The 27,629-nt window shown below is 34.0% G+C and overlaps 3 protein-coding genes across 3 annotated transcripts; 1 reads left to right on the top strand and 2 right to left on the bottom strand.

The window, feature by feature from the left end:
- Positions 1-9,010: 9,010 nt before the first annotated feature.
- On the bottom strand, positions 9,011-10,199 carry LOC127260202 (probable carboxylesterase 8). Its single transcript, XM_051287915.1, has one exon. The coding sequence runs from the start codon at positions 10,169-10,171 to the stop codon at positions 9,101-9,103; it is 1,071 nt and encodes a 356-aa protein (XP_051143872.1). The 5' UTR covers positions 10,172-10,199; the 3' UTR covers positions 9,011-9,100.
- A 2,747-nt stretch (positions 10,200-12,946) lies between these two features.
- On the top strand, positions 12,947-14,866 carry LOC127260675 (uncharacterized). The gene has a single exon (XM_051288529.1). It carries the CDS (start codon positions 12,947-12,949, stop codon positions 14,864-14,866), a length of 1,920 nt encoding a protein of 639 aa, XP_051144486.1.
- A 10,649-nt stretch (positions 14,867-25,515) lies between these two features.
- On the bottom strand, positions 25,516-26,106 carry LOC127260655 (uncharacterized). Its single transcript, XM_051288498.1, has 2 exons — positions 25,858-26,106; positions 25,516-25,770 (listed from the first exon to the last, which is right to left on the bottom strand). The coding sequence occupies exons 1-2, from the start codon at positions 26,104-26,106 to the stop codon at positions 25,516-25,518; spliced, it is 504 nt and encodes a 167-aa protein (XP_051144455.1).
- Positions 26,107-27,629: the final 1,523 nt, after the last annotated feature.

Raw genomic sequence — 27,629 nt, 5'->3', positions numbered from 1 at the left:
AAATACTTAAAGATATGAATAAACAGGCAGGTGCAGTACACTCCCGTTTTCAATTCGGCTCGAATCGATACGAAATTCTCAGAATATAATGCTAAGACTACGAATAGGCTATTAGCTAAAGGAATTCGTCGATTAAATAAGCAAATAGCCAATTATGAATTTTTTGAAGAATTTCTAGTTTAATATCTTCGATATCTAAATTCATATTAAAATCTATAATTAAATTCTACGTATAACAAGAAATACAATACCAACATCGGAATCAAAATCTAACAGCTAAATCTTTTTCTTTCTTCTAAATCTTTTTCTTTCTAATTTTCTTTTTTTTCTTTCCCCTTCTCTTCTCCTCTTCCCTTTCCTCCCTTAACATCTGCTTCCTTTCCATCGAAAATGAGTTTGCTTGTTGTTTTCTTCCATATATATAATTATATTATTATTATTAGTAACGTTATTATTATTATCATCATTATCTATATTATTATTATTATTCTCATCATGTATTTATCTTTATATTTTATTATATATATTATATATTATATTTTATATTTATCTTTATCGATATTTATTCGTCTAACCGTCTTTATAATTATAACCAATATATAAATAGAAATAAAATTTATTCCAAAATATTAATTTTTTGATCCTAAAATATTATTAAAATATTTATTTGTTATAATAATATTATTTTATACACTCCAAAATCGGGGCATTACAATTATCAATTTCAAAGTATGGAACATTAAAATGATAATTGTCTCTTAATATTTTTGGTTTACTTTATTTCATTAATTATTTTATTTAGATTAATTAATTAATTATCTATTAAACATCAATTGTTTTACACGTATTTTGCTCCTACCGGATGCATGGCATTATTGTCATATTGATTATGGATATGTGTTCAATATAATTAATTAAAGGTAAACAAAATATATAGAGTTTGTTCCATTGTATGTTTTGAGGAATGTTATTTTTATATTATATATGTAAAATTATATTGGTAATATAAAAAATAATATTTGAGATTGAACTTTTAGAACCAAAGTTGTTACGGCGAGGTCTTAAGCACAGTGTCATCGGACTGCAATATCGTCTACGCAACATGACGCCAGACATAGCAACAATGTGAAATACAACGACCTGCCTATTATAAATTCCTAATATTTAATTATCCAACATAAAATTATAACATCTAATCACTAAATTTAATTGAATTTCAAATAAAATATCAATATACCAAAATATCAAACTATTAAATATAACCATCAAATACTAAAATACCAATATGTCAAAATATTAAAGTTTCAAAACACCCAAAATAAGACCCCCAATTTCTCAAATTTCACGTTAGCTTCAGTGTGGATATCATTGGCTTTTATCCTCATATCAAACATCTATAAAAGGCCACAACGAATGTCATATACAATGGGCAAAACTGAGGATTCATCAGCACTTTTACTACGAAAGTTGAAATTATTGAGATTACTTGAAGCACCTATGTCTTTACTCTCTACATGAACCAAGTTTCGAGAATCATCAACTTATTCATTCTCCCATTGAAATTCTTCAATAATTAAGGGATTAAAATTGCTTCTTTTTTCCCACCGCTTTTGAAAGCTATGTACAATCTTGTGATTATATTAAACATACACTAAATCGTTTAGCCTTTGGTGCTCTAGTCTATTTCTTTTCTTCGTGTTAATCTTAAATTAAACTTTATATCAAAATTAGAAGATTATTGCTAAAATATTAATATAAGTAAAATTCGAACAAATTTATTTACAAATTTAAATGTACTCCAATTGTGTTCACAAACGAAAGAAAAGCAGTAAAGACTAATAGTCCGTATCGAAATTTCTCATTGTCACCACTATATGCATCCCACCAATCAACTAATATATATATATATATATACATAAAGAATATAATTAATATTTGAATTTAAGTTTCATAGAAAATGAAAAAGTACATATGTTAAAAAAACTTACGATGACTCTTTTGCGTTTGGTGCTTGATTGTCAATGGATGGCCAAAAGTTCATCGCATTTAATCAAAATTATCTATTTAACCACTAATCTTATCTATCAACTCTTCATCATTAAATATTTGTTTAGAATATAATTAAACATCTAGTGTTGCTTATGGACATGATCATTCTTTCTCAATTTAAAATATTTTGTAGGATTTAGGAACATGCAACCCCATATAATTTCACCTCTATCGATCCTCAATTATTTTAATCAACTTGACCAACAACCTAGTTTTGTTGTTGCTCGTGAAAGATTTAGTTATTTTCGCGTGATTCATAGCTGAAGAAAACTCGGGCATGAATGACTTTCCATCACCATCAAATATTCTCAAAATGATCAAAAGAGGAAGTATTGCTCGTATACAATCTTCTACCTTATCCCTATTTTTTTTTTCTCTTTTGACATTCTTATAACTTATTATCACTTCAATCATCACTCACAAATAACTACTTCAATTTATTCTTATGTTTGTTCATAATTTGCAAAGTGAGAAATACAATAGCAAATTGAGTAGTCGTCAGCTCACAAGATCTCTCTATCGATCATTTCTCCCATTGCATTCATAAGTCTCCCATATTGATAATAAAAGTGGTAACATCTCTAACCCTTTGAATGTAAAATTTAAATTCATTCATTTTCCTAATGTCCTCCATGTTAAGCAAAATCATTTGTATATATATAATTTTATTTGTGATGAATATTTGTTCTTGATTTGATTCTTTAATTACGGATCCTCTTAATGTAACCTTACATTATTTATATGGACAATAAAATCATAATTCATATGGTGATATAATCCCTCTCCCTCCCTCTTTTATGGTATCAACCTAACCACCAAATACTTTAATTTTTCTTTTATTCCATGGCTGCCTCATCTTCTGCCTCTTCTGATCCGCTACCTATTGCCACCATGATTCATATGGTGACAATCAAGCTTTCTTCCATTAACTATTTGATATGGAGACTTCAAATTACTTCCGTGCTTCATTTATTCGATGTGATGTGTTTTGTCGATGGATCTAAGAGGGCGTCTGTAATTATTGTGATTGACGCATTGGGAGCTTTTTCTTCCAACCCTGCCTACTCAATGTGGTCCACAACCGATCAAAAGCTTCTTGGTGTCATTTTCTCCACCCTCTCTAAAGAAGCAATGGCCGAAGTCGTTAACTGCACAACATCACGCGATGCTTGGTTTTCCCTCAAATCAGTCTTCTCTCATTTTTCTATATCCCGCACACATCAATTGCGTGAAGAACTCCTCAACATGAAATTGATGCAATGGTCAGCACAATGTGTCTAAAATACACTAGAAATCCATTTTTCTAATAGTTTTTCCGCCGCTTTATAATTTGCCCCATTATCAGTCAGAATTTGCACAATATGCTCCTTGCCTTCTTCAACTTTTTTCTCAAGCAGGTTAGCCAACATGTGAATCAGTTAATGCATCAATAGACTCCAAGAAAAAAGTTCCCTCTGGACTATTGACAAGAAAATTTATCAAATGTCATTCTCTTTTGTCTGTCCACACATCTGACATAAGAGAATATTCATATTGCTTCCAAGCTTCCATGTGTTTTTCTTTCAAGTTGTTTGTCTTATTTACGGCATCCTTAAGAAATGGTTCGCACAACTCATGATAATTACTAGGTTTTAAACCGAACCATATTGTCCTATGACTTCAACCATAATCTTGTAACTTCTTGATTTGGAAGCATTGAATGGAATGTCATTTTCGTAGAAAAAATCGGCAATACGCTTTTCACTTGTCTTATTTCCTCTTTTCCTTTTGTAGAAGTTTCGATGTTTTATGAACATAACCCCTCATATGTCTTTTTTCAACAACCTCTTCAGAAGTTTTTCGAATCATTGCAGCAATTGACTTACTTTGCTTTCCAACTCTTGAATGTTCAAAAAACTTCAGAGTTTATTAGCTAACTTTTTTTTTATGTAACTTGTTCTTGGAGTTTGATGCACTGAAGAGTGGGATGATGAATTTTTAACACATAAAGATTGATTGATCAATTCTAATTTGTCATTGTCTTCATTATCCTAAAAAAAATCAAACTTAGTAGCCCATGAAACTTTATTCATCACTTTTTTTTTGCTCATAAATTAATGCATCTCCTTAAAAAAATTTCAATGGTGTTGGGACATTTAACAACATTACAACAGTTGTCAACCAGATGTTCATTTCAGCATTTTTATTCTCGAATGCATTAGCCTACGACAAAGAGTGCATTCAATTAAATCTTTATTAGTCAAATTCGGCCAAAATTCATACTTGTATCCTGGATCAAATAATTTAGTCTTCTTTGTCAGATCTTTTTGACAAATCTTGAATACCTTTGTTTTTTATCATGAAATTAGAACTAGTAAAATATACAAATATATATCATTAATATTTATATTTATGTATTTATTATTGCTTATTTTTTTGAGTTTTTAAATTAATAATATATATACAAAAAAAATAAAGTCGCTATTATTATTTTTTAAAGAGTTTTGGCTATATATTTTTTTATTATTTAATTGATTTTCATTAAGTCACAAAATGCTACGAAATTATAAGTCATAATAATATAAAATTAAATTTTGTAGTTGAATTATGCATTTTAACTACGGAGTTTATAGTAAAAAAATTTGTAGTCAATTATCAGTCATTTGTGGTCCATTGTTATGAGAAATAGAAGTAGGTACATCTTGTCTTTCTTTTTGCTTCAGCTACTATTAAGATAATGATTTCGATTAATTATTTGCATATTTGTTCAAACTCGCAAAATTGTTTTTCTTATGAAACTTGTTTTTTTTTTTTTTTTTTGTTCAATCATTAGCTTTTGAATATACTTCCAGCATAACACTCCCAGAACAAGTTAGACTTATGTTTGATAAAGTTTCGGCAAAACCATTAGCCAAAATGTCTCAGACACATTTTTAATCGTCTGATTGATGTGTTTTTGGAGCTCAAGAAAAGATATAATCAAGATACTGAAATTTTTGTTATGCTCGAAGGGGTTCTTTCTTGACCCGTGGAACTTATAGTTGAAATTTTGATATAGTTTCTATAATTTGGAGTTTCATGAAAGCATTTCTTTAAGTGTAGAACAAATATGATAGCCCTTTGTCTAACTGAGAACATCCAATACCTACGAATTCAAAGGGACGAAATCCTTTCATCTAAAGATGAATTGGCCGAAGAAATTTTGAAGGATGAAAAGATGCTTGATGAAATGAGATCTTGTCTTTGTAGCAAGTATGCGGCCACGATGGATTTGGATCACTAATTGGCAGAAAATTTTTAAGTCATTGAGAACAATAAAGATATTCAACCCGAGCTCTAACAATATTTGATTGACGGACAACAAGTTCAAAAGTGAAATAAAATTGTCTTTAGAAGTTGTTCAAAAACAAATTTAGAAGACTAATAAGAAATAGCTAAGAGTTCAGACTTTAAGGATACTTTAGAATAAATTTTTTCTAATCTATCAATGCAATAAACTTTTAAAATATAATAGTTGATTGTCTTTTTGATATTGTAATCAGGTTCATCTCCTTATAAATTGAATCAAATCAACATTGTATACTTATTATAAATTTAGACGACTTAATATATTTTAATAGTTCTAATCACAATATATTTTCATATAAAAATTACTACAGTCGAGATTTACCCAAAATACACTCGAAGAATAATCCTTGCGAATTCTCATATTATAAAACAAAATTCACTATTTTAATATTATAAAATAAGATAAAACCAAAAAATTATTTAGTTGCTATGCGGAAGAAACTTGTGGAATTTTCTATTTCACTTCACTAATAAAAATTAAACGATGGTCTAATTATAAATTATTTTTATTATGAAATATACGAAGTATTAATTAATTTACTTTTGACATATTTTGCAAATTGCTCCATTGATTATTTATTTATTTATTTATTTTTTTATAAATGTAGAAAATGGAAATAAGCAAAGTTGGGCTTCTTTAAAAGGCTCTAGAAATTTGGGCTCTTTGATCTCCAAATAGTATGAAAAAATTATGTGACGAAGAGACAATAAAAACTTTTAAAATCTTTGGATGTGTTTCGTCGGTCTTATTTAATTTGTCATTTTTTCTTTCAAAAATACAAATATATATTTTAATCACTTTTTTAGATTTATAATTTATAATTTATAATTTTAATTAAAATCATAATTTTAATATAGAATTATTTTTATTAAATTATAATTATTTTTACTAATAAATTTTTTAATTACTCACTAATTACACATACCTCCGTGTCTAATGTAAATGAGACAAATTAGCCGGGACGAATGGAGTATTATATAACATAAAATATTTTATTAAAATAAATTTAAAGTATGTATTAATTTTTTAAAAATTAAAATCTCACAAAATAGTTACTATTATATTCTTTTCGTCTAAAGTGAAACTATTATTTTTTCTATTTTTATTAAAATAATCATGTGCTATTAAAAAAATTCTTATCTTTTATATAAATTAAAAATATATTATTAATTTATACATAAAATACAAAAAAGCAAAACATATCCAAATTTATAAAGAATAAAAGTTTATTTGATTTTGGTTTGAATTTGAAATATTTATTATTATTACATTGTATTTTAAATCGTTTTTTATGTGACATTTTATTAAATAATATTATATTTTTATTTAAAATTGTACAATTTAAACAGACCCTAAAATTATACTCCCTCCTTCCCAAACACCCTGCAACATTTTCTTTTTGGTATGTCCCAAACACCCTGCAATATTTCCAAAATAGAAAATAATTAATTATACTTAATCTCTACCCCACACTTTATTCCGACACATCATCCAAATAAAAAAATAAAATATATATTTCTCTCTCCATCACATCACCTAATTTCTAAATTATCCTACTTAATACAACCCACCTAAAAACCCGTGTCAAAAGTAAATATTGCACATTGTTTGGGACGGAGAGAGTACAATAATATACTTCCTCCGTCCCAAAACTATGGTCTTATTTGAGTTGGACACGAGATTTAAGGAATATTGATCTTATATTGATAGTTAGTAAAAAATATGAGTAAAAGGCTCTTTGCCCTTGTGAGTATATTAGTGTAAAAAGTAGTGGCATTTGCGTAATAATAATGAAAATGTACGGATAATTTTACGGTGATATGAGTATTTATGGAAATGAGACTATTGTTTTAGGACGGACAAAAATGATAAACAAGACTATTGTATTGAAACGAAAGCAGTATATAATTAATATCCATATATTTTGTAAATAAGTAAATACATATATTAATTTAGAATGATAGGGAGACTTCAAATACAAATACGTAAGGGATGGCCTGGTGGTGGTACAGGGTTGAACTTGTTGTCATAGGTTCAAACCTTCTAACGCCACACATTTTTTACTCTTACATTGTTCATTATGGTGAGATTGTCGATCGAAAAATAAAAAAAAAATTCGTTTCGAATTGGTTCGATTTGATTCAAAGCATAATATATAAATTTCGGTTTCATTCTGTTATGGTTTTCAATTTTTTATTTCGGTTAACCGAAAAAATCGAATTTCTTTTTTTTTTAAAAAAATATAAATTATATATATTAATTAATAATAACATATTATAATTTTGAGTATTTGTATTTGACCACGTATGAAAATTATATATTAATAAATAAAAATTCAGTTTATTTGGTGTTAAACCTAACCAAACCTTATGTAAACTTTTAGTTTTTAGCTTATTAAACAGTTTTTAGCTGTTTGACCAGTTAAAAAACTAATTTAGGTGTTTAGTAAATTAGCTTTTTGAAAGAGCTTTTTAGACTCAGAAAACTAATTTATGAAAAACTCATCTACCCAGCATTTTGAAAGAGTTTTTTCATTTTAATTTTGATAATTCCTTATTTACCCTTAAAATTTAATTATTTATTTTATACATATAAATATATTTTTATAGCAGTATTTATTAATTATTTTTAATATATTTAATTTATTAAATTATATTTTTATTTTTGTAAATTTAAAATAAAACTATTATTAATTATTACATATAAAATATTTTATTTATAAAATATATAAAATTTTAAAACTAAATCAAATAGAAAAAATAAAAATTATTAATTTATTTATATATATTAAAATAATAATTAACATGATAAAAAAATATATATAAAAGATTTATTATTTTATATTTTACAGAATTTCAATAAAAAAATATTATTTTTTAGTAAAATTTTTTTTCAGATTTAAATAATAAAAATAAAAATAAAAATTTTATAATATTTTTATAATTTTTAATAATTAATAATAAAATATTCTCATAAATTTCAAATCAAAATGAACAAAATTAAATATTTTAAAAAATAATATATTAATGTCTTTAATAGTCATTTTATGTATAAACCACTAATGTCAAATAGTTGTTTTACCACTTTAATATAAATCGCTATTTGAATCAGTTAACAACAAAAAACTATCAGGTAATTGCCAAACGTACCCTTATTCAATTTCGATTTTAAATTTGACCACATATATTCATAGTCTCTAAACCCTGAACCCAATTCACTTTATACCACAAAGTCATTTCTTTTGGGACTATGATGTATTTGTTTGCATAGTTGAAAGTTGAATTTGAGTTTTTAAATAGTAAAATTTTGAATTAAAATATTTTTTTATATAATTTTTTAATATATTTTAGTATAATAGGAAAAAAAAAAAATATATACAATGTTCATCCCATAAATTTAATACATTTGGATTCGATATGAAAATTAAAAAAAAAGAAAAAAATTTAAAAAAATAATAAAAGTAAAAATATAGTTGAAAGTATTTTTTATTGTAGTTAAAAACTAAAAAAAAGTAGATTGTAATAAAAATAACAATATTTACTGCAAATAAATATCGAATAAAAAATAATATTTAAATATTGATTTTATGACTTTGATAAAATTAATAGTATGATATAAATTTAACCAACGGACTTTACGATGAGTGTGTTTGCTTTGATATTTTGAACAAAAACAACCATAACAATAATGTTTTTCTTATCATTTGCATCGCCGGAATTGAACTTACAAATTGGCGGCCGCCTTTCCAAGCATTCGATCGCCGCCAACGGAGCACACAAAATCCTTCACATCATCAAACAACTTGTCGGAATATTCTTTCTCGAAGAGCTCGATGGCGTGACATCCGCCGTCGACGAACCGCCTCGTCACTTTCACTCCACGTTCCTCCAGCAGCTTCGCCAGCTCCCGCTGTCTGTCCACCAGCGGATCTCCGGTGTACCCCGCCACCATGCTCGCCGGCAGCCGCCGGATCCTCTCGTCCCCGGCCGTCGCCGCCGCGTCGCAGTACACGTGTCCTCGATCGGCACCCGCCGGCAGCGCCAGCGACCACAGCAGATCTGTCACGTGCGACGGCACGAGGACATCGTCGTTGTGCTCCACTTCAGATTCCGTCCGCCCCACGCCACCGAAGAACGCCTCGTTCATTATCAGCCCTACGATCTCCGCCGGCCGGAGATCGAGATCGACGGCGCGTAGCGCCGCGTGGTAGACCATGTTCCCGCCGGCGCTGCTCCCCATTAAAAAAATCCGCGAGAAATCGGCGAGCTCCTTCAACCAAGGATCGGCGGCGGCGGCGCAGCCGCCGGCTGCGGCAGCAATCGCCTCCGTCTTCGCCCAGTTGATCGCGTCCATGGCGTCGTCGTACGCCGCCGGGAGGCGGTGCTCCGGCGCCAGGCGGTACTCGACGGAGGCGACTACGGCCGGCAGGCGGGCGGCCAAACGGCTGGACGATTTGTGGAAGAACAACGTTGCGGCGCTGAGGAGTATAAACCCGCCGCCGTGGAAATAAATTATGAGCGGAAGCTTGCCGGCGGCGGGAGGGGCGGTGGGGCGGAAGAGGCGGATGGAGGTGTTGCGGGCCGGGTTGAGTGGGACGTCCTTGGAGAGAGCAACGGCGGTCGGGTCCGATTCCGGGTCCGGGTTCGCGGGTAGGGTCGGTGGCTGGTTGATCCTTGTGATGGATCCGTCCGGGTTGGCGACGAGGCTGAGGGATTTGTAGGCGGCGGCGTCTTCCGGCGACGCCCCCGGAGGCGGCTGCCCGGCGCCGGAACGGGCATCGGGCCGCGGCATCATTGGTATAGAATTATTAATGAATGGGAAGATTGAAGGTTGAAAATATTTATGGATTTGAGTTAGGGTTAAAGTTATTAGTTGGGAGGGGGCCGTACTGTGCATTAATTGCTGCATTAATTGGTATGTATTATATAGTTGGGTTGTCTTCAAACCCTGCTCAATTTATTAGGTATATACCGACGATGAAGTAAAATTGTCTCGAGCGCTAAAAAAAAAAAAAAAAAAAAAAAAAAAAAAAAAAGAGGCTATTTGTAGCAAAGTTTTAGTGGCTACAATTTTTTTTTTACAAAAGTTATTTTTTGTTTCGAATAGTATCATAACAAATGGTATTTTTGATTTGATCTAACACCTTTTCTTTTGTTGAGGTATATTTCCGTTACAACTACAATAATTTTATTTTACATATTTCAAAACTGTTCTGCATATATTTATTTTGCAGAAATGGTCATTCGTCATTCGTCATTGGAATTGACACGTCATTGATGATGTGGCTTGCCCGTGGTGATTTCACGCTGACGTATCTGATTTGTCAGTGCCACGTGAGCGACAAGTGAATTTTCTTAAAGAAATTCTTTTACATAAAAAAAGAACAAAAATTCACATGTCGTCTACATAGAGCTGACAGATCAGACACGTCAATGCCAAATTATCACCAACAAGCCACATTATCGAGAACGTGTCAATTCCGATGACAGAGGATCATTACTGCAGCAATAAATTAGTTAAGGGACATTTTCATATAAAGTCCATTTGAAATCCTAAAATGATAATGGACATGTGTGAAACTAAATAAACAGTTTATTATATATTAAAAATCAATTTCATTTTTAAAATATTACATCAATATCTATTTATATAACATCAAATAATTATTCAAATTAAAAAAAATTACTGCTCAAAACTTAAACTCAAAATCCAAATCTCCTGCCAAACACAACATTAGATAGAACATTCACAAAATTTTTCCTCCCTCCCAAAAATATTGACGTTCAATAAAAAAGTAATGACGATAACTTGTACAAATATTTCCCACACTACTATTTTTATTTTTATATTATATATTAAAAATAAATTTTATATTCTAAATAGCAAATCAATATATATTTATGTAATATCAAACAATTATTCAAATTAAAATTTTTACTATTTAAAATTTAAACTTGAAATCTAAACCCTAACCAAAACACCATTGTTGGCATATTCAAAATTGTCAAACCCTTTTGTTTCTACTTTTGGCATATGAGCAAGTTGCAGGATGTTGTTGCAGGTTCTGTTTGATACCATTTCGGGAAACCTGCCAACTACAGAGTTGACCGAGTTACAGCTTTTGGATGCATCTTGTGTGTTCTACACTCAATGGAACAGGACAAATGAATATGCATTGGACAGAGGACGTGCAGGAGAAGCTGCATGTATTGTCCTCTCATTCTGGATGGCATTAAATGACCTTGAACACACTGCCCTAAAAGTTGTCACAGTCAACTTTTGTCTTTTGTGTAATGTGTATATATTTGATATGGATGTTTGTTTGTATTCGTGGGGGAGCAACCAGAACTTAGAGAAGTATTCTCTTCACCTGTTAGAGTGTTGAGAGAGCTCATCCATGGAGGATTGAAGACGAGAAGAAGGATTCTTGGAGTCGAAGCCGAAGAAGATATTCATCCGGTAAACAACCTTATTCTTAGCTTGGTCGCTGGCCTGCTGGAGTTGTTGCGGTAGAGTAACAGCCAGTCCATGAGAGTTTGTAAAACTAAATGGAGCTTGGGTAGAAGATAGGTTGGGTAGTTCGGTTTGGTGTCTTATATGGTGTAAACCAAGTGTTTGGTTTAGTTAAGACTCCTGGATTGGAATCCCCTAGACGTAGGTTGGAAAACCGAACTGGGTAAACAAACTTGGTGTGTTGTTTTTCTTTCTGCACATATTCAGCCATCGATTCGTGCATGAACACACACCTCTGTTATAACCTCGAGACAACTACGTTGTAAAGCTGTGTTTACGTCGAACGTTTCACAGTTCCGCTGTGCAAGGTACTCGGAGGCGTTGGACCTCTTTCGCACCCCTCTCCGCGACTTCCAACATCTGGTATCAGAGCAGCGTGCTCAATACCCCGAGTAGATCTGTCCGTGGTTCAAGATGAGTCGTGAAGTAATCTCGTCTATTCGTCCACCTGTGTTCGATGGGAACAACTACACCTACTGGAAAAATAGGATGGAGGCATATCTGTTAACTCTTGTTGATGAAACTTGGGAAGCTGTAGAGCTTGGCTGGACTCCTCCAACCAAAGTTGTGCCTGGAGAAACTCAGAACGACCCCCCAACTATCATTCTAAAGTCGAAAAATGAGTGGACACCTGAAGAAAAAATTGCTGCTGGTGGAAATGCCAAAGCCGTAAATGCCATATTTGCTTCTGTCGATGAAGTTCAGTTTCGTGTCATCTCAAACTACAAGAAAGCAAAAGATGCATGGAGAGCCTTGGAAAATGCATTCGAAGGGACTGCTGAAGTTAAAGAAACAAAACTCCAAAGGGTAGAAAGTATGTTCGAAGCCCTGAAAATGACTGATGATGAAACGATGTCTGAGTTCTACACTCGATTCAAAGATGTGGTGAATCAAGCATATGCTCTTGGCTTAGTATATGATGAACAAAGGCTGGTTCGAAAGATGCTGAGAAGTGTGAACAAAAAGTTCAAAATCAAAGTCTCTACTCTTGAGGATAAGAAGAAAACCAAGAACATGAATCTTGAAACATTGAATGGTATTTTCATGAATTAGGAGATGAATCATATTGAAGAAGAAAGTTCAAAAGGGATTGCTCTTACTGCCGAAGATCTGGAGTTTGTCGGATCTGATGAAGAAATGTCTCTGCTATCCAAGAAGCTGTCTCGAATGATAAGTGAAAAGCGTGCTCGAAAATACTACAATTCTGGAAACAGAGGTCACTATGGTGGTAAAACAACTGAAGAACAACGAAAGTATCCAGAACACAAAAGTGTTGGTTACAATAAAGAAAAGGGAGCTTATGATAAAAGCTACAATAAGAAGTTCAACACTGCTTCTAGGCCAGAAAACTCAAGTGATCCGAAATGCTTTGCATGTGGCGGAGTTGGTCATGTGAAAGTGGAATGTGCTACATTCAAGAAGAAAGGTAAGCATGCATTTCAAGCTACCTGGAGTGATGAAGAAGGCAGTCAAGAATCTGAAGATGAAAGTGATAATGAAAGCGTTGTTGCTTTTGTTGCCAAAGAAGGAGAATCTAGCAAAGGAAAAGAAAGTGTTCCTGAAGAAGAATGTAACAGCAACGACACAATCGAGATGGATATCTATGAGCTAATGGAAGCTTATGAGGAAGTTGTAGCTGAACAGAAAATTTGTGTTAAGAGAAACAAGGATTTGATCAACACAGTTTACCGTTTGGAAGCTCGAGTTGAAAAAGCTGAGGAAGTAAATCAAGAAATGTTCGAAATCAATAAAGGACTTCAGAATGACGTCAAGCAGTTGAAAATGAAGTGTGATGATCTGAGAGGAGAAAATGATAGACTCAGAAAAGGAAAAGACAAACTCGATGAAGTTTTATCGATTGGAAAGCCATTTGGAGATCATCGTGGGATTGGTTATCAAGAATCCATGAAGGTGAATCCAACTACCTTTGTGAAAGGAGGTTTGCTTACTGATGTGAAGATTCCAGAGAAACTTGCAAAAGGGAAGAACACTGAAGGTCCCAAAGAAAACAGAAGGGAGAGACAAAATCAAAATCGCAGAAGGAACAGACGTGTCAACGCGTCGTTACAACAGAAGAGTAACTGCAAATATTGTTTTCGATTTGGTCATGCTGAATCTCATTGTTTCAAGCTAGCTAGGGATTTGATGTCTGGAAAGAAGGTTAATTGGCCCTCATATGAGCTGAAACAAAGGGTGAATTTCAGAATGGAATGGAGACCTAAGAAGAATCAATCTAAGATGATGTGCAATGTCATCCTATCTAGTCAAGAAGCAACAAATTCATCCCGATGGTATTTCGACAGTGGATGTTCACGCCATATGACGAATCAGAAGCATCTATTGAAGAACTATGTAGCTGACACTTGTGGAGAAGTGATATTTGGAGATGGAGCCAAAGGAAAAATTGTGGGCTATGGTTCTCTCGAAGCCAAAGGTATACCGAAGTTGACGAAGGTATATTTTGTTGAAGGCTTGAGTACTAATCTCATTAGTATCAGTCAGTTATATGATGATGAGATGTTAGTGAAGTTCACTAAGGATGCTTGTGAGGTTTACAACAACAAGAAAGAGTGCGTGATGACTGGAAAAAGGTCAAGGAACAACTGCTACTTACTTGACAAACCAGTAGATGTTGCATTGATCTCAAAAGATGATGAAGCCCTTCTATGGCATACAAGACTTGGCCATGTCAACCAACAGAGCTTGATGAAGTTGAGCAAGCAAGGAATTATCAGAGGACTTCCAAAGTTTTCGAAGTTACCTAACTTCGTTTGTGGTGATTGTGCTCGAGGAAAGCAGAAACGTGTCTCTCATCCGCAGTCGGAACATCAAAGCAGCAAAACTTGTCTTCATTTGCTGCACATGGATTTGATGGGTCCAGTGGATACACCCAGTCTTAGAGGTAAAAAATACATACTTGTTTGCATTGATGATTTCTCGAGATATACATGGGTTGATTTTATGAAAGAGAAATGAGATACTTTTGATATCTTTGAAAAATTGTGCAAAAGACTGATGAATGAAAAGAGATCAAAGGTTAATCGAATTCGTACCGATCATGGTAAGGAGTTTGAGAATCAAAAGTTTGATGGTTTTTGTTCTGATCTTGGAGTACTGCATGAGTATTCACCCCCGAAGACCCCACAACAAAATGGAGTAGTCGAAAGGAAGAATCGAACACTTCAAGAAATGGCTCGATCAATGATGCAAGCCAAAGGTGTTGCAAAGTACTTATGGGCTGAGGCGATGAACACTGCATGTTATGTGATCAACAGAGTATATTTGAGACCCCACACTGAGATCACACCGTACGAGCTATGGAAATGAAGAAAGCCGAATGTGTCATACTTTCACACATTTGGATGTCGATGCTATATTTTGAAGGATAGGAGTCATCTTCAAAAATTTGATGCAAGATCAGATGAAGGAATATTCATTGGTTATTCTCATAACAGCAAAGCTTATCGCGTTTATAACAAGAGGATGAAGAAAGTTATGGAATCGATGAATGTAACTTTCGATGATTCTCGTGTGGAAAGGAGATCAGTCAATCAACATGATGATGAAGACCTGATACCTTTTCCTACTATTCAGAATCAGAATGTCTTACCTGAGGTTCAAAATTATCTACCCCAGATTCCAGAAACAACTCGTGATGGGAGTTCGATGTTGTTCGATTGGAGTGAAGCAGATGAATCTACTGAAGTTACCACTGCTGCAGAACAACCTGGAGAATGTCAATCTGAAGCTGAAGTAAGGAGATATGGTTCAAGAATTTCTAAGAACCACCCTATTGATGCTGTCATTGGAGATCCACAAGAAGGTCGTCGAACCAGAGGAAAACAAATTGATTTTAGAGAATTTGCTGGCATGAATTGCTTTGTGTCTAACATTGAGCCAAAGAACATTGAAGAAGCGCTGAAAGATGAATATTGGATCAGTGCCATGCAAGATGAGTTGAATCAGTTTGAAAGGAACAAAGTCTGGACGTTGGTAGAACGACCAGATGACATCAATGTGATTGGAACAAAGTGGATATTCAAGAACAAATCTAATGAGAAAGGGAATATCACAAGGAACAAAGCTCGGCTAGTTGCACAGGGATACACTCAGATTGAAGGAGTTGATTATGATGAAACGTTTGCCCCCGTTGCAAGAATTGAAGCCATAAGGTTATTACTCTCAATCTCATGCTCACTTGGATTTTCTCTATTTCAAATGGATGTCAAAACTGCATTTTTGAATGGCTGGATCAAAGAAGAAATATATGTGGAGCAGCCTAAAGGATTTGAAGATCCATTCTATCCAAATCATGTCTACCGATTGAGGAAAGCTTTGTATGGATTGAAGCAAGCACCCCGTGCTTGGTATGATCGATTGTCTACCTTTTTTATTGGAAAGAAATATACCAGAGGATCCACAGATAAGACGTTATTCATCAAACATAAAGGTACTGATGTTATGATTGCTCAAGTTTATGTCGATGATATTGTCTTTGGATCAACGACAAATAAGTTGAAGGATGAATTTGTAGAGTTCATGCATTCAGAATTCGAGATGAGTATGATTGAAGAGCTGACATATTTCCTTGTATTAAAAATTAAGCAATGTCATGATGGGATATTTCTGAACCAAACAAAGTATGCAAAGAATATGGTTGAGAAGTTTGGTATGAAGAGTTCTAAGACTGTTAGAACACCGTTGGGACAACAGGACAAGCTGTCTAAAGATGCTGAAGGAAAGGATGTCGATCAGAAGTTGTATAGGAGCATTATCGGAAGTCTGTTGTATCTTACAGCTAGCAGACCCGATATCACATTTTGTGTTGGTGTTTGTGCTCGATTCCAATCAGCCCCGAAAGAATCTCACTTGAAAGCCGCAAAGAGAATTTTGAGGTATATTAATGGAACATCCGAACTTGGATTATGGTATTCAAAGAGATCATCACTTGATCTAATTGGATTTACTGATTCCGATTGGGCCGGATGCTGTGATGACCGGAAGAGTACGACGGGAGGATGTTTTTACATTGGTGAAAATTTGATCAGTTGAAGTTCCAAGAAGCAAAGTTCGATTGCTTTGTCTACTACTGAGGCGGAGTATGTAGCCGCTGGAAGTTGCTGTGCGCAATTGTTATGGATCAAGCAAATGTTGAAGGATTATGGAATTGAGAAGGAGTCGTTTGTACTGTGGTGTGACAACACTAGTGCAATCAGCATATCGAAGAATCCAGTTCAACATGGTCGAACGAAGCACATAGAAATCCGATATCATTTTATCCGAACGCTTGTGGAAGCTGAAGTGTGCAAATTGCAGCACATTGGAACTAATTTTCAAAAGGCAGACATCTTCACCAAAGCGTTGGATTCAGAGAGGTTTGAGAAATTAAGAAGAGAATTAGGTATGTGTTCATACCTTAACTAGTGCGGATTATTGAAGGAATTAAGTCCAATATTCATGGGACTTTATCTGGATATATTTTGGAATATTGGGTAAATATAAGGAAAGGAGAAATACGTGGCGGAATATTATTGGAAGGGAAATTCATAGCCTTTTTAGGGTTGCAGAGTCTGCAGCCTTGGACAGTGTTCTGACGTCAAAACGTCGCTCTGACATCCCACGCGCCTGGATTGATGGGAATTAATGGAGGTTGCGTGTGAAGTTTTTTTTTGATTCCCCTGTATCTATATCTTCGGATCAGAGTGCACATACATCACTCATCCTTTCTCTCCAAACCCCAATTTCAACTTGTGAAGGAGTTTTTCTCTCAAAATCTCCAACCATGGTGAAAACACGTTCCGGTGGAGTTGCCAAGGATGTTAAGCAGAAATCTGTTTCAAAGAGGAAAGTTGGAACTACAAAGAAAGGGAAAAAGTTGCCTGAACGTTTTTCCCCTGTTCTTGAAACCGTTCATGAACATGTGATGGAAAAACCTGATCGTGAAGTTGAGATTCCAGCAACTGATGTAGCCCATAATGAGGGAACCGCTGTCTCAACTGCTGAAGATCATTCTCTTTCTGAAGGACTTGAAGGTCATGTAGCGAAACATGCTGTTGTGCATGAAATTGATCTAAATGAAGTCGCACCCATGGAAACTGCAAATGAAGATGAAGTCGCTGTTGAAATGGCTGGCACACAAGAAGAAAATACTGAGGAGAACCCTGTTGATGTTCAAGAAGTTGAAACTGTTACTGGTGGTGATGCAGAGGATGCTACAATCACAAAAGAGGTTCCTGCTGTTGATGAACCTGGAAGTGAGGCTGTGCTTGAAGAGGTACCTGATGAAGACATTGAAGGAGTTGGAACAGAAGTACCCCAACCCGTGGATATGAATTTTGAAGCTACAGAGGTAGAACAAGTCATTCCTGAAAATGTGATTGAGGAAGAAGAAGCTCTTCCTATGGAACACCCCGATATTGATGAAGAAGAAGAAGATGAGTTGGACTCTCTTCGTCTGTCCTCTGCTTTGGACAGACTCCGGAAAAGAAAACATGGCAGTTCATCTCGCAATGCCCCTGCCCCTGCTAAAAAGACTTTCAAAAGGATTAAGGCAAAGAGTCGAAAGTCTAAAGGAGTTTCTGATCCTCCTACTGTCCGTGAAGATAAAGCGTTGAATGAGGCATATTATTATGCTTCTGGGCGTCGCTATGCTCAGGATATTCTTGCTGGAAGGACTGTGATTTCAGAAGCTCAGTTTATTCGAAGAGCGTATACCGATGTAGGATTCCGTGCGTTCCTTGAGGAAAAGCATTTGTTGTTTTGGGCGACCGGTTGGAGCGTTACTGTCCTCGCCTTGTCAAGGAGTTTTATGCCAACTTGAGTGGGAAGGTACTCGATCCGAACTCTCTATGGTATCATAAGATATATATTCGTGGCAAAATTTTGGAACTTAGCCCTGCAGTGATCAATGAGTTGTTACAACTGCCGGCGAATGATGAAAATAAGCTGCCATCTGAGCTGATTGATGAATCAACAAAGGAGGTTGCCAGAACCATATCTGCTGGAAATGCTTCGTCATTTGGACGTTCTGGAGTGACTGGAACAATGCTGACAATGAAATATCAGTGTCTCTTTAGACTTTGTGGATGCAATATCTTACCAACCGTCAACAATACAAGTATCAGTACTGATATGGGTACTCTCATCTTCTCTATTGATAAACATTTTGAGCTAATTAATTTTGGCTATTTGGTAATCAAGAAGATGATTGACTTTTGTTCGGATTCAAAAGTGGAATGGACACGATTGCCCTATCCTGGTTTAATTTGTTTGTTCTTGAGTTCCAAGGGAATTCATCCAGAACCGGATGAGGAGGTGTTTCCCATTCGATCATTTATTGCCCAGTCCAACCTCAAAAAGCTTCACAATGACTTTCTTTTCGGTGCCCCATTGGATGCCGATGCTCGCATAGAGAAGTGTAGGGCGCTACTGACTGAAGTCATGAGGGAACAATCTGCTCTGTCTGCTGCTCTCATTGCTCAGAATAGAAAAGTGGCACAGGCCATGAGGCTGATGCCTCGCAAACCTGGAAGCGTCGATGATGAGGACGTTGATGCCGATGATGGAGATGGTAATGGTACGGAGGAAGCCGACCCTTGACCACCTCTTTTTGGCCTCTGCTGCAATGCAAGGGGGAGAATGCAGCAAACCAGGGGGAGTGTCTGCTGTTGAGGAGGAATTTGGTTAACACATTTGGATGATAAAGCCGCTTGTGGCTTGTTAGAATTGATGGTCTGTAATAACTCTTAACCGGATTGTGATTGTGATTGTGGATGTGTGAATGGTGTGTGTTTGCTGTTTATTATGCCTTGCTGCATATGCCAAAAAGGGGGAGATTGTTGGCATATTCAAAATTGCCAAACCCTTTTGTTTCTACTTTTGGCATATGAGCAAGTTGCAGGATGTTGTTGCAGGTTCTGTTTGATACTATTTCGGGAAACCTGCCAACTACAGAGTTGACCGAGTTACAGCTTTTGGATGCATCTTGTGTGTTCTACACTCAATGGAACAGGACAAATGAATATGCATTGGACAGAGGACGTGCAGGAGAAGCTGCATGTATTGTCCTCTCATTCTGGATGGCATTAAATGACCTTGAACACACTGCCCTAAAAGTTGTCACAGTCAACTTTTGTCTTTTGTGTAATGTGTATATATTTGATATGGATGTTTGTTTGTATTCGTGGATGAGCAACCAGAACTTAGAGAAGTATTCTCTCCACCTGTTAGAGTGTTGAGAGAGCTCATCCATGGAGGATTGAAGACGAGAAGAAGGATTCTTGGAGTCGAAGCCGAAGAAGATATTCATCCGGTAAACAACCTTATTCTTAGCTTGGTCGCTGGCCCGCTGGAGTTGTTGCGGTAGAGTAACAGCCAGTCCATGAGAGTTTGTAAAACTAAATGGAGCTTGGGTAGAAGATAGGTTGGGTAGTTCGGTTTGGTGTCTTATATGGTGTAAACCAAGTGTTTGGTTTAGTTAAGACTCCTGGATTGGAATCCCCCAGACGTAGGTTGGAAAACCGAACTGGGTAAACAAACTTGGTGTGTTGTTTTTCTTTCTGCACATATTCAGCCATCGATTCGTGCATGAACACACACCTCTGTTATAACCGCGGGACAACTACGTTGTAAAGCTGTGTTTACGTCGAACGTTTCACAGTTCCGCTGTGCAAGGTACTCGGAGGCGTTGGACCTCTTTCGCGCCCCTCTCCGCGACTTCCAACAACCATTATAGTTTATTCACCAAGTTTTTCTTAGATTATATTTAAAATTAATTTCAAATGCAAAGTATAGTATTATACTTATTTATATTATATCAAATACTTGGCCAAATTCAAAAAAAAATTATTATTCAAAATTCAAATTCAAAATCTAACTCTTAAAAATATCAAAATAAACTATCCATTTTTATTTTAATATTATACTATTAAAAATCATCTTCACATTTGAAACAAATCAATATCTATTTATATTATATATATGTGTATATATATTAATATATTATATTTTTTTATTTATTGGCTGATTGGCAAATTAATTTAATTGTAAAATATATTATGTATTTTTTTAAATATTAAATTTAACTTTAAATTTTAATTATTATATAAACATGGCATATAATTATTATTTTTATTTAAATTTTTATGTTGATAAAAAAATTAATAGTTTTATTTTATAAAATATTTTAAAATAAAATGTGATAATGGAGTATTCTTTTATTTTTAAAAATATAAAATAAAGTTAAAAATAGTTCATATTTTAAATAATTAGTCAATGTGAAAGTAAAATATAATCAACTGACGAAAGAAAAATTATTTGACCTTACATTAAATAAAGAACAAAAAATGGACGGTATAATACCTCCATGTCAATTCCCTTTCTCTCTTTAAAAATTTTCTAAATGTGTTTTGAATTTGAATTTTAAATAGTAAAAATTTTGGATGTGATTGATCTGTGTATTAAATACAAATCAATATTATTTGGCCTTTACGATTTTTAATTAAAAAATATATATATTTTTAATAAAATATCATATATGTTCGTAATATTATCATACGATTAGTAAATAAAAATATTAATTATTTCCATTGTTAACCACTATTTTATATATTGTATAAATATATAATATAGTATATCTAGTAGGTATATGCTATGATATATATTATGTATGCATGCCATAGTATAATATAATAAACATGCTATGGATGAGTATATATATATATATATAAAGTAAAAGAGAGAGAGACATGGCAAGAGAAAGAGAAGTAAGATGTGAAGTGTTTATTTCTTTGTTCATGCACTTATTACATGGTGAAATATACATATATATAGTATATGGAAACGATAACAGATTCCTACAAAAATGCCAACAAGATCTTTACGTAGCCTTTACGCATAATTGATCGAACATATCCATTTATGTACACGTATTTATTATGTGTACAATACTCTCCCTTGAATGTTTTTAAACAAAGAATGTGTTTCGTTAAAACCTTACTAAAAAAAATTATGTGGGAAAAAATTCTAGTGAAGGAAAAAGAGTACAACATTTTTGTATTCATTTGCTCCCATGATCTAAGCATTATTTGAGATCTCTTAACCGACGCATCCCAATTTTCTTTACCAATTTTTCAAATATAGCAGTCGGTAAAAAAGAATTTTGGTGAAATGTTTTCGTTCTATCTCCTTTAATGTAACCCCCTTTCAATTGGCTATACAAGTCGTATTAGCTTCATACAATGTAGTTGGGGGAATTTTATCTGAAGATATTAATCCGCAATTTCTCAAAATATGTTGTGTTATTGACCTCAACCAAACACATTATCGACTAGCTTTATATATTGTCAATATTTTAGCATGATTTGAAAAAGTGGCAGTTAGAGTTTGTTTTAGCGATCTCCAAAAGATCACAGTTTCCTCACAAGTAAATATGTAGCAAGTTTGTGACTTGGCTTTATGAGGATCAGATACATATCCTGCATCGGCATAACCAATTAATTCATGTAAAAAATCTTTCGAGTAAAATAAGTTGAGATCAATTGTTCCTTGGAGATAACAAAAAAATGTGCTTAATCTCATTCCAATGTCGTCGAGTAGGCGATGAGCTGAATCTTGCCAGTAAATTTACAACAAATGATATGTCAGGTCAGGTGCTGTTAGCAAGATACATCAATGCACCTACAGCACTCATATATGACACTTCTGGACCAAGTGTTTCATCAGTTTTCTCTTTTGGTCTAAATGGATCCTTTATTGGATCGAGTGCTCTGACAATCGTTAGGATACTTAGCGGATGTGACTTGTCCATTCAAAAATTGTTTCAGTACACTATTGGTATAATTTGATTAATGGATAAAGGTCTCATCTTCCAAAAGCTCAATTTGCAAACCAATACAAAGTTTTGTATTTCCAAAATCTTTGATCTCAAACTCATTTTTCAAATATTCAATAGTTTTCTGGATTTCATCAGGAGTTCCAATTAAATTGAGATCATCAACATATACAACGATGATTACAAATCTTGACCTATTTTTTTTTTTTTTTTTTATGAAAACACATGGACATATATGATCATTTATATAATAACCTTCTTTTGTTAGGCTTTTGCTGAGACAATTGTACCACATTCGGCCTAATTGGTTGAGCCCGTACAAAGATTTTTGCAATTTGATGGAATATGATTCTTTTGGTTTTGATTTGAATGATTTAGGTATGTCAATCCCTTTTGAAATTTTCATGTAGACATCATTCTCTAAGGAGCCATAAATATAGGCAATAACCACATCCATTAATCGCATATCAAGATTATTATGTACTGTCAGGCTCATTAGATACCTAAACGTTATTCCATCCATGACCGGTGAATATATTTCTTCAAAATCAATGCCCGGTCTCTGGGAAAAACCTTGAGCTACAAACTTTGCTTTATATCTGGTGATATCATTATTTTCATTTCTTTTTTTCACAAACACCCATCTATAGCCAAAAGGCTTCACATTTTCAGGTGTTTGGATTATAGGGCCGAATACTTGCCGTTTTTTCAATAATTCCTATTCAGACAGAATTGCGTCTTTCCATTTTGCCCAATCATATCTTTGCCGACATTCATCAACTGATTTTTTGGTTCATAATCCTCGTCATCTTTCATTATGTCTAGTGCTCTAGAATATGCATGCATTATCAATATTTGTTTTCTTTATGTTCCAATATTTTTCATTAGTGGTATAGTTAACAGAAATTTCAATAACTTCATCCTCACTTTCATCAGAATTTTTAGTATCAACCTCTTCAGGAGTTGTACTGACTTTTTCAGGTATCTGATCATTGTTGATATCTTCACCAATATTTACAATTTTTTTCTTTCGTGGATTCTTTTCCTTGGAACCCAACGGTCTGCCACGTTTTACGCGGGCAATATGCTTATTAGCACTCGGCACCTTTCCTTCTAGGATATTTATCTTAGTTGGTGTATTTGCTGCTGAAATATATGATTTCGTAACTCTGGCATCATCATTAAAAGCCATCAGTCAATTGATTTGCAATTTTCTACAATTTTCTAATTCTTTGAACTTCAAGTACACTATGTTTTGTATGATGATCAAATTCAAGTGGTATTTTCCATAAAATTTCTTTTTTTTTTTCTAGTTGATTACTGTCTTCCCCTAATATCGGTAAATGAGATTCATCAAAGTGACAACCTGCAAACCTTGCAGTAAATAAATTGCCTGTTGTTGGTTCAAGATATTTCGCAATCGATGGTGATTCATACCCGACATATATACCCAACCTTCTTTGAGGTCTCATTTTCGTTTGTTGAGGTGACGCAATTGACACATAAACAACACACACAAAAATTCGCAAGTAAGATATATTTGGTATTTTTCCAGATACCAATTGAGTGGGGAAATAACAATTTTTTCCGACTTATTTTCACAAAGGCTGCTGCATGCAATATAGCATGTTCCGAAACTGATACGAGAAATTTAAATCTCATTAACAATGGTCTAGAAATTAATTGTAATATTTTGATAAGAGATTCAGCCAAGCCATTTTGCGTATGTACATAAGGAACAAGATGTTCCACAGTAATCTCAATTAACATGCAGTAGTTATTAAATGTATGTGATGAATACTCTTCAGCATTATCTATACATATTTTCTTTATCGGGTGATCTGGAAATTGTGCTCGCATTTTAATTATTTGTTCAAGTAGTTTAACAAAAGCTAGATTGCGAGTAGATAACTAATATACGTGTGACCATCGCGTTGACGCGTCAATTAGTACCATAAAATACTTGAAGGGTCCACACGGTAGATCGATAGGTCCACAAATATCACCCTGAATTCTTTCCAGAAAAGCTGGAGATTCAAATCCAATATTTGTTGGAGATGCCCTAATTATTAACTTTCCTTTGGAACAAGCAACACAAGCAAAATAATTCGGACTCAAAATATTTTTCTTTTTCAATGAGTGACCATTTGAATTTTCAACAATTCGGCTCAGCATTACATTTCAGAATGCCCAAGTTGATCGTGCCAAATTTTACATTCGTTAGTAGCCATTTGGTCTATTAGGTAATATGTTTCAACGACACTGACTTTTGAATAATATAAGCCGGAAGAAAATGATGGCATTTTTTCTTTCACAATTCTTTTGTCATTCACAACCTGAGTGATCAATAGATACTCGTTTTCTACCTCATTCAATGTTTCAATGTGATACCCATTTTTTCAAATATCACTGAAGCTCAGTAAATTCGTTCGAGCTTTGCTCGAGAACAAGATATTTTCAATTGCCATTTTTGTCCATTTAAGGAGAAATACAGTAGCTTTACCTAAGACTTCAATCATTTTCGATGCACCAGTGATAATAACAATAGTGGTCTTTCCCATATTCAGGTGGGAGAAATAACTTTTATTTTTCAGAATATTGTGAGTCTTAGCATTGTCGATAAGGCAGATATTATCATAGGCTCCAACATATATGACATCTATATCTTTGCAAGAAGGTAAAAATAATAAAAGACGTGTATTAGTAACATAATCAAAATAGATTTATATTATAGGGGATAATACAAAAAGGGACAGAAAACATCAAAATAACAATGCGATACAACAACATTTCATCATTTAACATCATCAGCTATGTCAAGCAGATCATCGACATCCAGGTGCGTGATATTTTCATTCATCACATCATCAAATGTGTCATCGTGGGCAACGCGATTTGTTTCGGGGGCAATTTTTCCATGCCTTTCTTTTGAGGCCCGATACAGTTTAGCCAAATTACTGTCTGTGCGACAAACATGGGCCCAATAGCCTTTGATTCCACACCGGGTGCATTCCTCGTCATTGTTTCTATTTCTCCCGGTGTTGAACCTCTATTGAGGTTTGTACGGACTTCTGTCATTATAACGCCGATTTGGCACATATTGGGGTATGTTTTGATAATTATTATGACTGTATACGTTTGTTCGACCCTGTCCGCGATTGTGATTTCGATCGCAATCAATTGAGTGATTTTTGACTTGCCCACGACCATGCACTGGATTTGGTGGTTGTATTGTATTTGCCTCTGGAAATAGATTTGCATCTGTTGGCCGAGATTCATGATTTTGCAACAGAAATTCAGTATTTTGTTCGGCAGGCAAAAGACATATGATTAACTCAGAATATATCTGGAAGCCTTTATTGCGATACTGATGCTGCCAAACCATGTTAGATGCATAAAAAATGGAGAAAGTTCTCTTCATCATATCAGATTCAGATATATTTTTGCCATAGTGGCGCAGCTGTGATGTTATTTTAAACATGACAGAATTATATTCTTGGAATATTTTAAAGTCCTGAAGCTGTAGACTTTGTCATTCGCTTTGTGCCCTTGGCAACAAAGTCAGCCTTAAGTGATCATATCTTTCTTTCAATCTTTCCCACAATTCATGTGGGGATTCCAATGTCACATACTGCATTTTCAGTGCCCCATCGATGTGATGGTACAAACAAATTATGGCCTTTACACGATCTTGGCTCAGGGAATTTTTATCCCGGGTAATGGTATTTTCCAAGCCCATTGATGCTATATGCATTTTAACATCGCGAGCTCAGACCATATAGTTTTGGCTAGAAACGAGGAGAAAGATAAATTCATGTTTGGCAAGGTTAGACATAATAAACAACTAGAATATAAAATATTACTTTGCGGAAATTAAAATATATAATTGTGCTGATAACATGTTGTAATATTATTATATGATTAAAAAATAAAAATATTAATTATTTCCATCGTTGACTAGTATTTTATATATTTTGTATAAATATATAGCATAATATATGTAGTAGATATATGTATGAGTGTGTGTGCATATATATGCATATTATGTATGCATGCAATAGTATAATATAATAAATATGCTATCTATGTATGGATGAGTATATATATATAAGTAAAAGAGAGAGACACGGTGAGACAAAAAGAAGTAAGATGTGAAGTGTTTATTTCTTTCTTCGTGCACTTAGTACATGGGGAAATATACATATATATATATATACACACATAGTAGATGGAAAGAATAATAGATAACTACAAAAATGCCAACAAGATCTCTACGTAGTCTCTACGCATAATTGATCAAACGCATCCATTTATGTACACGTATTTATTATGTGTACACCAACATATATTATTTAAATTAAAACTTTATTTGAAATCCAAATAAAAACCAAACAAACCCTTTAAATTTGAATAGTTATAACAAATTTAGAATTCATTCTTGTTTTATCGAGTCATCATTTTTTCCTCTTTCATGTGGACGATTGTTGGGTATGTGGAAGTGAAAAAAAGAGAATATGAATGAACTTGTCGCACATTAAAAAAACGGAACACTTCAACCCACCTTCAAAGATGTATTCTTTTTGTTTTTGTTTTTGATTTTTTATTTCCATACATTTTTTCAAAAAATTAATACATTATGTATATTCATTATTTTTATATTACTTACATAATTCTCAATTCCTTAGTAAGAAAGTATCCCTTCATAATTATTTCACAAACAAATACACCCGGAATTTTGTTCCAACAAATATAAATGAATTGATTGAGTATGATTTGAATGGACATGATTGGGCTTTGGGAGTCTTGGGTAGGGGTGGGCAAAAAAATCGAACCGAATCGTCGAACCGTTGAATCGAACTGAATCGAATCGAATTTTCGGTTAACTGAGCAAATTCGGTTCGAATACAA

This window comes from Andrographis paniculata, unplaced genomic scaffold (assembly GCF_009805555.1).
Source record: "Andrographis paniculata isolate CXL003 unplaced genomic scaffold, ASM980555v1 Contig15END, whole genome shotgun sequence".
Lineage (NCBI taxonomy): Eukaryota > Viridiplantae > Streptophyta > Magnoliopsida > Lamiales > Acanthaceae > Andrographis > Andrographis paniculata.
This window is presented reverse-complemented; position numbering and strand designations above follow the sequence as displayed.